The sequence below is a fragment of the Acipenser ruthenus genome, chromosome 3 (assembly GCF_902713425.1).
Source record: "Acipenser ruthenus chromosome 3, fAciRut3.2 maternal haplotype, whole genome shotgun sequence".
In the NCBI taxonomy this organism is placed as follows: Eukaryota; Metazoa; Chordata; class Actinopteri; order Acipenseriformes; family Acipenseridae; genus Acipenser; species Acipenser ruthenus.
Window position 1 is genome coordinate 50,045,178 of NC_081191.1, and position 14,610 is coordinate 50,059,787.

The 14,610-nt window shown below is 42.8% G+C and overlaps 1 protein-coding gene across 2 annotated transcripts in view; it reads left to right on the forward strand.

Moving 5' to 3' along the window:
* The window catches only part of LOC117435399 (protein DEK-like), a 95,463-nt gene that overhangs the window by 72,755 nt on the left and 8,098 nt on the right, over positions 1-14,610 (forward strand). Inside the window, exons 8-11 of one of the 2 annotated variants that reach the window (XM_059013412.1) lie at positions 1,068-1,223; positions 3,711-3,843; positions 3,955-4,091; positions 4,971-5,039. In XM_059013412.1, coding sequence (XP_058869395.1) covers positions 1,068-1,223; positions 3,711-3,843; positions 3,955-4,091; positions 4,971-5,039 — 495 coding nt within the window. Of the gene's footprint in view, positions 1-1,055; positions 1,224-3,710; positions 3,844-3,954; positions 4,092-4,970; positions 5,040-14,610 lie in introns of both variants that reach the window. The other variant, XM_034058517.3, reaches the window with a different exon arrangement.

Genomic DNA, 14,610 nt, shown 5'->3' on the forward strand with positions numbered 1-14,610 from the left:
GTGCCTGTGCCAGCATTTCAACCCCAATGCGGTCTCTGTCTTGCAATGCGGTTACCCACACATGTGACACGAGTACCTTGTCACAGTACCGTTTAAATGTTGACAATGTGAAGGAATCTTCATAAAAGCACTATATATTGATCAATTCAAATTTGCTGTTTTGTCATTATTCGGATACAGAAAAATACCAAACCCTATTACAGTGAACACCCTGATATAACGAACATTTCTCCAGGTCCCATGGGGGTTTGTTATAGTGAAGTTATATATATGAATCCTTTGAGTAGTGATAAGCTATATGTTTGTATGTATGTAATGAATACTGACGAAATACAGATAAATCATTTTTACAGTAAATAAATAAAACAAATATATATTTATTTAGTCATAGGGAAAGGTTTTGACTAAAAAATAACATGTAGGCAATAAACAACGGGGTGGAACAACCACAACAACGTCCTAACAAAAGGGCGAGAGAGACATGAATAAATCAGTCCGGTAAACGGGTTGTGAGGGCGGAGGCAGTGTGAGTGTCTAGTGCTTTTAGCGTACGATACTCCTTGAAGCATGGAGCAACGCACTGAGCTTGCGCAGCCTCTTCGTTGTCACTTGATGTTGATGGTAAATATTCTTCACTTATGTCTTCACTGACACACTCGCTGACATCCAATTCAGTGAAAGAATTGTATGTATTTGAATTTAAATGGGAATCTGAATTCAGTATTATGACTAATACACCTTTCTCACTGAGCAATTTTCGCCGGTTTGCAAACACTGTTGACATTTTTGTGACTGGGTTTATTATATGTAATTCAGTCAATATCTGGCAGAGGGCGCAAGAGACCAATTAAAGCTGTTACAAAAACCTACTGTTACAATATTATGTAATCGGGGGTTTTGTAGGCTCAGTAATTCAAGTTTAAAGTTGCAGAACGTACCGGTACGTTTGTACTCCCTGGGGACCAGAGAGCAGTGAACGTACTGGTACGTTCGTACTACTCAAAGGGTTAAGCAGCCGGCCACTTAACATGTATTGCAAAATTAACTGTTAATAGACATCACCACAGCCTAAAAGGAAACCTCAGAAAGGTGGGAAGAAGGAATGTAGCAGTGCTGGGTCGGCCAAAAAGAAGTCCAAGCCAAAAGCCAGCATGTCTGCCTTAGTCCTGGAGTCGAGCAGTGAAGAAGAGGAAGGCAAAGATCTCTCATCAGAGGAGGATGAGGTGAGGAGAGCTGCAAACTTGAATACTAGTTTTGCCTGTACACACATATATTTGTAAGACATCAAACTTTTCTGCTACTCGCACGGTTCACATAGGGCCTCGAGAACCTGAACTTCATCGTCGAGAGACACGTCCACACTTGGAAGCCATGACATATGACAGTCAACAACCTCAGTTACCCATAACTTCAGTATTGGTATCACTGCACTTTTAACAACTGTCAGGAGCTTGAGAAATTTAGAGCCATAGAAAGAAATAATGTATTTAATATTTAGTGGGGATGGGCAAATTTAATCGTTTATTCAAATAATCGATTAGAAAATTGTTAATAGGTCATACAGTGCAGGTTTGCATCCTGGCTGTGCGAAGAAGGCTGGTATTCGCTGGGGGCTCCAAAGGGAGCGTCACTTTGCCTCTGGCACTCCCGTCATCGCTCTTTACAGCGAACCTTGCTGGCCAGGTGCCAAGTGAACTATGAGCAGACACCTAGAGATCTGACCTTTGTCCTCCAGAGGTCGGTAGCTTGCTGACATCCGCTCACAGGTGCCTGAGTGAAAAAGGAAACTGGCTTGGTCAAGGGATCGGAGGATGCCCACTGAACCTTCAGGTCTCCTGAGCCATGTGGGGGAATTGCTGTGGTGAGGAGAAAAGCGATTGGGCATTCCAAATTGGGAGCAAATGGGGGTAAAAATAATTGGAAACGCCTAAAAAAAAAAAAAAATTACCTGAAGAGACCCATTTGCCATGCTAAGCCTGCTGCTGCAGCACAACTTATTACTGTAAAAAAATATATATATTATTACTTTCTATGGCTCTAGATTTCTTGAGCTCCTGACGTATAAAAACAAGTGAAGGTGATTACCAGTACTGTAGCTATGGGTAACGGAGGTAGTTGGAAATTAATGCATCATTGCACGTAATTCAAACTGTTTAATTGTTCATTTAAATAATACAAGACTACATAATTAGGTATTTTTCAAGAAAAAGAGATCATGCAATACATTATTGTCGCCGTTCATGGTATAATTATTTAAACCGATACCAAAGGGACAATGAATGAGATTGCAGCTATGTAACCTCAAAAATTCCAGTCTGATTTGAAAAAATAAGAGTTTTGTTTGGGGACATTTTACCAAAGTAGACAATGATCACCACCTATGATACAAGCATGATGTATCCATCTACCTGCAGAGAGAGGCCCAGCTGCAAGCCTTATGCGGTTCCCTGCTAGACTGAGAGTATGTCTTGCACAAGCAGCAGAAGTACTGGTAAATCACAACAAACCATTACAGCTCGTTCCACCAAGTGCACTCCACCAAGGGGTGAATAACAAACCTAATGGTTGAAATGATTGCTAAAGAGACATTGACTATCAGCACTAAAAACAATAAAAAAGGTGTTGTACTTTTTAAACTTTTTCCTTAATGTAAAAAGGTATTTGTATATTATAGCTGTCCAAGGAAGAGAATGTATTTATTCACTGTAATCTCTGTGTTTTTGTTGCTTTTAATTTCTGTTTGGAAATAATGCAAAATCAGGCTTTATGCATACTGCGTTTATTATGCTTGCTATTAAGAGCTACTTATTAGAACAATGTCAAATTTAATTATTTGTTGTTGTTTTTTAAAATATTACTATTTGTTATTACGTAAGCATTATTTTTTGCCAGTGGCATGTTGACGAAACTTGTACCGTCGAAACACAAACAAAAAAACTTCACGCTGCCACAAAGCCAGCTACTTGTGCTGCATATTTCCAGAAAGATCAAGATCTTATGACATCATAAACTGCAGTGCTTTCATTTGTTTCATAATAGTTCAGAGCATTAACTGTGTGTTTAGTTTTGGAATAAATACTAAATACATATAACTGTACAGTGTTTTGATTTGGGCTCAAGTCTTGTTCTCTTAAAGGTAAAAGCCTCAATTAAAGGTTTCATCACAGTGATGAATACATGTTTTTTCAATGATAATTGAAGTCCTACTGTGCATGATTACTGTAAAGCCATAAATATTTGGCCAATAATACCCATAAAACCTATTTTGCTCCAGAAATGTTGGTAACCTATTGCAATTACAAAGTATGTATTGTTCGTGTAGTTTGATTCTGTGCCAAAAATGTTTGCAGCTTTTTTTTCATAAAAAAAACACACACAATAAAAGGCTCAAAATATTTGACTTCACAGTATTACCTTTTATCAAATGTCTTTTATAGTTTTCGATGCACACCAGAAGCCAAATCAGTTTTACTGTACCTGATATTTGTTGTTTACATATTTAACATTGAGGTTTAAAGAAGCTATGTGTCCTTCCTCCCCAACTCCAGTTAACATTTCCTGAATTGTAGTGCTTGGAGGATTTTAGAAACAAGTACTGAAACATAATTTCTGTTCAAGGTAGCACGCCCAGACCTTTATTATTTTTGTAATTGATATATCAACATGTTTGTTATCAGTTCCTTTTTTAATGATGTATCTTCTGTTGGCAGCCTCCCAAAAAGGTAGTAAAAACAGAAATATCTGTAGCCAAAGGAAAAACACAGAGCACCAAGCTAGCGAATGTGAAGAAGGCAGATAGCAGTCAGGACAGTACAAAGAGAGAACAGAGCACTGCAAAACAAGGTAATGTAACTGTTCATTTAAGTTGGATCTCAAATAAAGGAAGTGTTGCTGCAAACAGGTTGTGCCTCTAAAATTAATTGGTCTATATCTTTTTACATGTGTACACTTCAGAAAATGATTCAGATGATGAACCGTTGATAAAAATGTTGAAGAAGCCACCAACTGATAACAACTTGAGAGACACACTAAAAAAGCTGCTAGAAAATGCAAACCTGGAGGAAGTCACAATGAAACAGATATGCAAGAAAGTAAGTTTTGCATTCTTAGGTGTCATACTTGGTACTCAACTGTATTCTATGATTGACTAGGCCAAGTTTGTACAATAAAAATGTACCATGTAGGTATTGTAAAAGAAAATTGAACACTGTGGAAGTAATATGATGGAAGTAATGTGCATATGATATATCTGAGTGATAGGGGTGTGTAGGAACAATTGCTAAAAACATAGTTGACTTTTCCCAATTAAGGTGTGATTGCCTGCCTACTATTTCAATCACAAATATACAAGCTCAGACGCCAGTATATGTTAAGGTATATAAAACCCAAATATGACCTAGACTAAAAATAGTCTTGTATGTGTTTTTATTTGGCGCAAAAATGACAAATGAGAGATGAAAAAACAAAATATCAAAGTCTTTTACAGAAACTGTACTGTAGAACCTCATCTTCCTTTACAGGCAAATGGTTTCCAACAATCCTTGAAGTGAAATCAACACAGTAACTGTGTTTTCTTCTTGTACCTTAATCATTGGTCTTCAGTTTCTCATCTGAGAAACTCAAAGCTATTCATTAGATGAACAATTGAAGTGTGCAGAGATGTTTCCAGAACTCACAAAGTCTCTTTGTAATGCGAGTGCCATCACCAAATCTTCTGATTTAGGATTTATTCATTAAAAGTCTTGCTCCAAGATTGTCATTGAAGTTACCAATACCAGTGTCCAGTTAACATTAACTATTTAATTATCACATTGCTTTAATCGCTGGGTTATTTTACTTCATGTTCAAAAACCAATAGATGGTTAGTCGCCTGGGGTTTTATTTATTTGACCTCAAAGACAACCATTTCTAATTTTCTTATAAATCCATTATGGGGTCAATTATGAATTCCTTCTCACTTATTATTTTAGGTATATGAAAACTACCCTGATCATGACCTGACTGACAGGAAAGACTACATTAAAAAGACAGTGAAAGAGGTGAGTAAAATTAACATGGCACAGCTGTCTGAAACACATGTTACCTGCTTGATCTTTATGGCATTTTTATTTTTCCCCCATCTGATTCAGAAGTGTGTTATTTATATTTAGGTTTACTTGCCTTTTGTAGGCAAATAGAAATGCAATAATTTAAGGATATTACAAATGTTAGGTTATTATCATAACCCTGGTTCCCTGAAATAGAAATGTAACCATTACCGCATGGGTATTTACCTCCTCAAAACCTGAAATGGATATATATAATCTGCATGCAGTGCCTGTGACGCAGTCATGCTGCAATCAAGGACACAGTGACCTTAAAGGTTAATGTTTATGTTTCTATTTTCAGGGAAACCAGGGTTATAATAATAACCTAATGTTCCCTATCAAGTATGAAATGTAACCTAATGAGTAAGTATACCCAAGCCGTCGCAAGGCAATATATCGCAGAACGACTGGAATGCTACAAGGCTAAGCCAAAGGCAACCTTATGTGTTACCATTAGGAACCCCAGTAACCAGTAGCTAGGGCTAAAAAATTTAGGGAGAAACTCACCTCTGTCTGTTGTAAAGGTCGCCCCTAAAGCCACCCTTAATGCTCTAGTTCCAAAGGAACTTCGCTTGAGAGTGGGTCCGCCGCGCAGTTTATCACCCAGGGCAGGTGTACTACCCGCAGTGAGAGGAGGTTCTTGTGCGTCCAGAGCAAAAGCTTGCAGGCTATGCTATGGAGACTGGGAGACCTGAGGCCGCCCTGGTGGTTTATATAAGGCACCATGGTAGTGTTGTCCGTACAGACAAACACATGTCCCCCTTGAACCTCCTGCAAAAAATTCTGCAAGGCCAGATCAACTGCCTGCAGCTCCAAAAGATTTATATGGAGACCCTGCCAAGGAAGGTTCCATGCCCCCCTGCCATTCTGGTGACACTGCCCAACTTTTTCGCTTGTGTATTACATTATTAATGCAATTAAATTACTTGTTATAGTAATTACTTCATGTATTGTGCACTCAGCTGCCTTGTGCTCCGCTGCCCTTTCACTGGGATTTAACACCTTAATTCGGCTACTGTAGTGTCTCGTTACTACTCTGGTTTCTCTTGCAGCACCATTGTGAAGACTGTCGGTGACAGCAGGCTTCCTCCAGTGTTAGTGCTGTGTTGCGTTAAGCCAGAAGTTTATATAGGTAGACATCCCTATATTTTGCTTCTTCGGTAACTGTAGGTCACGGATTTACCACCGTTGTTAGTGAATGAGGTTACCGTAACGGTAGTGTACCATGCTCTGCACCACGCACTGTACCGTTGTACCTTGCACCATATCGTTGTACCTTGCACTGTACCGTGCTCCGTACCATTGCACTAGTGCTTAGGCACTTAAGAGGTACTTAAGAGCAGCAAACCCGGCTTGCATAATGACTGGGTTTTATCCCTGTGACATATGCAAGGTCAGCCTGCCTGTGGACAAGCAGATGCTCTTCCTGCCTGAGGCAGCAGCACGCAAAGGAGGCACTGGTAAACCGCATTTCTGCAAGTTTTGTGTACATTCTCCAAGCGTTCATTGGAGAAACATTTCTCCTGCAGCTCTACAGAGCACTCTGCGTCCATCTCCTGCACAGTGCTCTTCCCCATCACCCTCTCATAGAGGGGTGGCTGCGTCCTCACCCCATGGCTGTATGCCAAGGGACAGCCACGCACCCGGGAATAGAGGCACTCTGGGCAGCAGTTTCTCCACAGGCACACATGCCTGATGGGGACAAAGTTTGCTCCGTTCCGTTTGGTTCCAACCCGCTACTGCGATGTTCCCATCCCAGTCTGTTACCAAGCAGGCCTTGTTGATGGTTCTGTTACTGTCATTAGCAGCTGAGGCAGTAACTGTACATTCGTAATGTACATTGCTTGCAATTGCATATGCCTGGGTTTTTATCCCTGTGCCAGCAGCTTCAGGGATCAGCATAGCCAGCTGCGCCTGCGGCCAGACTGCCTCCTGGCGTGGAGGCAAGAGCCTCAGACCAAGCTACAAGGTGAGCAGCGGCCCCTAGAGGTTTGCTGCCACAGGTCCAGGGCCCCTTCTCAGGGAGCCATATGGTATTGGCGTCGGTGCATCACAGACATCTGGGTGTTTGTGGCAAAGTGGCTGAGTGAGAACAGGTGCAGGAGTGATGCAGTGCGATAATTAAACAGACAGAGCCTTGTAATCCAGTTTGGAAAAGTGGTGTTTATTTTTTTATTCCACGTCTGGTGACCAAAACAATAATCCCCCGGCAATACACAACAATGTGTACTGCACAGGGAAACAACAATAACAGGATTGTAGTCCAAACTAATAAACACAATATCTGACCCACAATAATACATACACGGTCACCAGTCCTGGGTGCGTGCAGTAGTGCTCGTGGTGGGTGATACAGGTTAATTAGTGACTGTTGAAGTGCCGTTCCGGCTTAGTGCTGGCCCTAGGCTACAGATCCGGAACTGTGTTAGCTGTCTGGTAATGTGCAAGACAAGACAATTACAAGACCAAAACAAACAAAACGCTCACTGTACTTTTCTGATTAGGAACGGGGTCTCTCACAGTCCTTCTCAGTTTATTTACACAAACCAAAATGAAGGAACAGATTGCGATTCTCTGCTCCCTTTTATGCCGTCACACATAACCCCTTGGTAAACAAGTGCAACCGCCTCTCCAATCTGCGGCTGCCGCGTCGTTTCCCTTCCGGGTCAATGCGTTCTTGCTACAAAGTCTCTCCTTCATCCAGACTGGCCGACTTCCCGACCCTGGGAAAGAACTGTCAGACCAGCCCGTCCAAAGAACTCTGTTCTCGTTGCTTAGCCCCCTCACAGGTCTGGAGGGAGATTTACAACCAAGAATCATTATTTCTGTCACAGTGTTTTACTAATGTTCAGATCAGTTACTCACTGCAGTTCAAGCATGGTCCCCCTCCCTTTCGGGGCGACATTGTTGCATCCCATCCCATCAAGCCTGCGGTTCTGGGTATGGGTTATTGACACCCTGCAGAATGCCAGAGCAGCGTCCACACATTCCCTGTATGGGTACAAGTGGGGCGTTTTCAGACGTGGTGCTTGCCTAAGGGCTTTGACCCCAGAACCTGTTGAATCCCCTTCTACATTAAAGGTCTATTTGGCAGCTATTTAAGCTAGCCATATCAAAAAAAGTCTCCCCAGGAGCTCAGCTTTCTGGCGGGGCAAATTTTGAAAGCTTTGTGGCTTCGACCACCTGTGAAGGACGTTGTCCCTCGTTGGAGGCTTAATGTGGTGCTTGAAGCACTTATGAAGCCTCTATTTGAGCCCTTGCATTCAGTTGAGATGAAATATTTATCTTTGGAAGCGGCTTTCTTGCTTGCGATTACATCCGCTAAGCAGGTGGGTGAGATGCAAGCAATTTCGATTGCGAAAGCCTGCTTAATTTTTGCAGAAGCCAGGACAAAGGTTACGCTTTGTACCAATCCTGCTTTTTTGCCGAACACTGTCTCGGCATTCCATGTCAACCAGTCTGTAGATTTGGAGGCTTCTTCCACCTCCTTCCAGTCTGACAGGAAGCTGCAGCTCCATATGCTCTGCCCAGTGCAGGCCTTGGCGTGCTATGTTGACAGGATAAAAAGTTGGTGGCAGTCTGGACGATGTGTTGTCTGTTCTGGAACAAAGTTCCATGATCAAGCCCTGTCTAGGCAGAGGCTGTCCAAATGGATCACAGACACAGTAAAGACTGCCTATGAGCTGGCCAACTTGGCCCTTACTTTAAAGCTCACTGCTCATTCCTTACAGGGGTATGGCAATTTATTTCAGGGTGCACCTGTCAATGACATTTGCAATAAATGTTGTGGATCCACAAAACCATGATTTTGGAACAAGAGTGTTAAGGATGGCCTCGAGCTCGACCCTTACAGTATAAACATAGTGGTGAGTTCTCCCTCAATTTTTACTGGGCTTCCGAATGGTAACGCACAAGGCAGACTTGGCTTAGCTTTGTAGCAGTCCAGTCGTTTTGCAATATTGCCTTGCGACGCTTTTGGTACACTCACACATTCAGTAATGGTTACATTTCATACTTGATAGGGAACCTTGGGTTATTATCATAACCGTGGTTCCCTGAAATTAGAAATGTAACCATTAACCTCATTCATTATTGCAGCAAGTCTTGAAGGAAAAATTATGACTCTGTCTGTGTCGGCAGTCCTTTTATGTCCTCAGGGGCGGGCAGCTTTGATATTTCTATTCAGGTTAGACGGTATTAGAGGATTAATAACCCAACTTTTTTGCCTCTGCTCCTGGCGGCAGAACTTCTTAAAGCGGTTATGAAAACCACCTCTGGCTGCAGTTGTTGCCGGCTGTGCCGGTCTATGAGGCTGCTGGGGCCTTGGGCACCAGTTTGCTGCTGGTTTGCGCACCGGAGGTGGTCGCTTCGGAAGCAGACGCACCAGCTCCTTTGTGGACTCCCGTGCATGGCGAGAGCTGTGTAGCATCTCATCCACTGCAGGACCAAAGGTATACCCCGGTGTAATGGGGGCATCTAACAGCGGTGCTTTATCCACATCAGGAAATGGAAGACTTTTTACTCCGAACAGGTCGCCTGCTCTTCCTTTGCACAGAGCTAAGTGGAGAGGACGCAGCCACCTCTTTAATAGAGGGTGATGGGGAAAGTACGGTGGCCTGCTGTAATGGACACCGAGAGCTCTTGTAGAGCTGTGAGACACATGCTCCTCCAGCGTGCGCTTAGAGAAACTATTATTATTATTATTTATTTCTTAGCAGACGCCCTTATCCAGGGCGACTTACAGTTGTTACAAGATATCACATTATACATTATTTCACATTATACAGATATCACATTCGTTTTACATACAATTACCCATTTATACAGTTGGGTTTTTACTGGAGCAATCTAGGTAAAGTACCTTGCTCAAGGGTACAACAGCAGTGTCCCCCACTGGGGATTGAACCCACAACCCTCCGGTCAAGAGTCCAGAGCCCTAACCACTACTCCACACTGCTGCCCAGAAACTGGCACAAAACTCACAAACTGCGGTCAGCGAGTACCTCTTTGGCGTGCTTCGGCCCCAGGCAGGAAGAACGCCTGCCATGCTTATCCTTAACTGGCAGACTGACCTTGCACAAGTCACAGGGATAAAGCCCAGGCATGATGCAAGCAGCAACACAGTGTTACAGTACTGTATGTAATACCGATCCACAAAAAGGTAGACAAAACCGAACCAGGTAACTACAGACCAATAAGCCTGACTTTTATTATATGTAAACTTATGGAAACTATAACAAGATCCAAAATGGAAAATTACCTATATGGTAACAATATCCTGGGAGATAGTCAGCATGGTTTAAGGAAAGGAAGATTGTGTCTAACTAACCTGCTTGATTTTTTTGAGGATGCAACATAGACAATAGATAATTGCAAAGCATACGACATGGTTTGTTTAGATTTCCAGAAAGCTTTTGACAAAGTCGTGCATAAAAGACACAAAAATGTGAGGAGTGGCAAACACTGTTGCAGCAGCAAAGGTCATTCAAAATGATCTTGACAGCATTCAGAACTGGGCAGACACATGGCAAATGACATTAAATAGAGAAAAGTGCTGCACGCAGGCAATAAATATGTGCATTATAAATATCATATGGGAGATACTGAAATTGAAGAAGGAATCTATGAAAGACCTAGGAGTCAGAACAGAAAATAGGAGGCACTTTTTTACACAGAGAATTGAGGGTTTGGAAGCAACTCCCCAGTAATGTTGTTGAAGCTGACACCCTGGGATCCTTCAAGAAGCTGCTTGATGAGATTCTGGGATCAATAAGCTACTAACAACCAAACGAGCAAGATGGGCTGAATGGCCACCTCTCGTTTGTAAACTTTCTTATGTTCTTACCTCAGTCTACTCAAGCAGCAACACTGCTGTACAGTAATGTAACAGGGCAGGTCAAGACCCGAACCAAGTCCTCTGGTACTGGACCAAGCATGGTACCGCACCAAGCATGGTACCACAGTTGGGAACCGGTTCGGTGACTTTGCACTGAGTCGGTATGGTACCGGGATGGAACTGGGTGATGCTGGTTCAGTTCAGTACCGGTTCAGTGCCTTAGTGCCGGATTCGTACGGTGCGGTACCGAGTTTGGAACTGGAACGGTCTGTGTGGTACTGGTATGATGCCTTAGCACCAGGTTGGTATGGTACCGAGTTTTGAACCGGAACGGCACTGGTCGGTTCGGTACCAGTACGGTGCCATAGCGCCGGGTCAGTACGGTATGGTACCCTCGGTACAGTATGTAAACCAGAGCGGTACCGGGACGGTAATCCTGTTGGTTTGGTGATTTGCACATCTGGGTCGGTGACCTACAGGTCTACTAGGTTTGCGTTATCGCAGCAAGCGGTATACAGGGATGCCCACCTGTATAAGCTTCTGGCAAAACTACACATTCAATAAGAATACGAGACTGAGGGATGCCTGCTTGTTAGAGCCCTAACAGCCTTCGTAATGGTGCTGCAAGCAGTCACCAAGACAGCAGTGAGATAATGTGGGAGAGACAATCTCAGCCGAAGTACATATCTTGGTCAATTGCAGAGCTGCTGAGTCCAGCTGCTGTGCTTGTGTTTCTGTAAAAAGACAGAAAAACACGAGACAAATTCTCACAGAAAACTGTAATAAAATAATTACAGTTCAGAAAATAATATTGTTTACAAAAACAAAACTTTTAATTAACTCCAGCTGGAGCTAAGCAGTCTGAGGAGAGCACAAGACAGCCGACAAGTTGTTTGGGAAGGGGCTACGGGAGCCAAAGGCTTCACGCAGGGCACAAGGCTGTTGCGGGACGTAACAAACAGGCTGCTTGCAAAATGACATGTAATTAGTAAACTAATACAACGTCAATAATTATCGCATTAATTCGTGTAATACACAAATAGCAAGTAATATACACAGATAAAAGCAACAAGCATGCATCTGTCTGTGGCTCTCCCGTCAGGTTCAGCCCTCCTGAAAGGAAAAATGAATGTTGTGATCTGTGTGGGCAGTCCTTGTATGCCCTCAGTGGCAGGCATGACTGCATCACCAGCATTGCGTGCAGTTTGATATATCTATTCAGGTTTTGGGTCTTTAGGCGGTAAATACCCATTTGTAATTGTTACATTCATACTTCATGGGGAACCTTTTTTTTTTTTTTAACGTTGTATTGACGTGTTACAGGAACACATTCCACACATTGTGAAGCAAGATCGCTGTGACCTACTTCATGGCGTTAGAGCTGCATGACAGGGCATGTATTTACTCAATATAATATGCATATCTATAGGTGCAGTGGTGTAGTGCTACATTTAGAAGCAAGGGGTCGCTATTATCTACACTCCCCACCACCCCCACCGCGTCTCAACCCTACCACCCCGCCTGCAGTCCCTGTTTCCCGATACACTCGACCACAGAACCGCAGTTACGGTATTTGAAAGGGCTAACAGGTGTACCAATTGATTACAAATTCAGACAATCAGGTATTGAGGTATTGTTGTAATGCAACTAGCAAATAAATACAAATACTATCCTATGCGTAACACTCCCCCACTCTTGTATATTGAATGGTCTGGTCCAGAATCGGCTTGTCTCACTGCCCTATTACAGCCGCTTAAGAGTGAATGAGGTTTTGAAACAGAAGTGCATACGTTTGCAAAATGTGCAAGGCCACAGGTACCCTTTATTTGCTTGTTGCGATTGAGCTTTATCTTTGAAATTTAAATATATGAAATTTATTTTATCTACATGATTTCTTATATATGGGTCTAAAAATAAGAACTGTTCCAATTATTACATCTAATTGTAAAACGCTGACACCTTAGCACAGCGTTAATACAGGTTCCCTTCACCTCTCTACATTTACTCACACCTGTTGTTCCAGACCAGGCACACTATATTCAAACTTTTTTATTTATCTCAAGGGTTTCTTACGCTGATTGTATTCTTTGCTTCTTTGTATGGGTTATACACATGTATATCTCCATATATTAATAGGAGCAAAACAGTTCAATATTCTACACGTGAAGTACGGAAGCGGTGCTCCCCCGCGACCCCCCAGCACTACACCCCTGTGTAGGTGTCTAAACCTATGTACGGTGCCGTGGAAAAGTATTTGCACCGTCTGATTTTCTGCATTTTTGCATATTTTTGACACTGAATGTTATCAGATCTTCAACCAAAACCTACTATTAGATAAAAGGGACCCTGAGTGAACAAATAACACAAAAATGTGATACATATTTCATTTATTTATTAAAGTTATGCAACACCCAATGCCCCCGTGTGAAAAAGTAATCGCCCCCTTAGACTCAATAACTGGTTACGCCACCTTTAGCAGCAATAACTGCAACCAAACGCTTCCTGTAGTTACTGATTAGTCTCTCACAGCGTCGTGGAGGAATTTTGGCCCACTCCTCCATGCAGAACTGCTTCAACTCAGTGACATTTGTGGGTTTTCGAGCATGAACTGCTCGTTTTCAGGTCCTGCCACAACATCTCAATGGGGTTTAGGTCTGCACTTTGACTAAGCCATTCCAAAACTTTTCAATTTCTTGTTCAACCATTCTGATGTAGACTTGCTTGTGTGTTTCGGATCATTGTCTTGCTGCATGACCTATCTGCGCTTCAGCTTCAGCTCACGGACAGATGGCCTGACATTCTCCTGTAGAATTCTCTGATACAGAGCAGAATTCATGGTTCCTTCAATGCAAGGCATCCAGGTCCTGATGCAGCAAAGCATCCCCAAACCATGCCACTACCACCACCATGCTTGACCGTTGGTATGAGGTTCTTAATGTGCAATGCAGTGTTTTGGTTTTCGCCAGACGTAACGGGGCCCACGTCTGCCAAAAAGTTCCACTTTTGACTCATCTGTCCATAGAACATTGTTCCAGAACTCTTGAGGATCATCCAGGTGCTTTTTGGCAAACTTGAGATGAGCATTCATGTTCTACTTAGTGAGCAATGGTTTCCGCCTTGCTACTCTGCCATGAATCCCATTTTTGCCCAGTGTCTTTCTGATGGTGGAGTCATGAACACTGACCTTAGCCAAGGCTAGAGAGGCCTGCAGATCCCTGGATGTTGTTCTAGGGTTCTTTGTGACTTCCTGGACGATTTTACGCCTTGCTCTTGGAGAGATTTTGGCAGGACGGCCACTCCTGGGAAGATTCAGTACTGTCCCAAATTTTCTCCATTTGGACAATATGGCTTTGACTGTGGTTCGGTGGAGCCCCAGAGCCTTAGAAATGGCTTTGTAACCCTTTCCAGACTGATAGGCATCAACAACTTTTTTCCGGAGGTCTTCAGGAATTTCTTTTGTTCGTGGCATGATGTGCCTCTAGAACCTGTGTGCTGACAACTTCAATCTGATGGTAAGGGCCAAAGTTAGTCAGATTTATATTGGGCAGGGCTGGCCCAAAACATGCCTGGTTGTTAACCAAAGTACTCAAACAGCTGACCCTAATTATCCCTTTAATTGGGTTGAGTTAACTGGGGGGGATAACTTTTTCACACCTGAAGATTGCATGTTTGATTACCTTGCACACC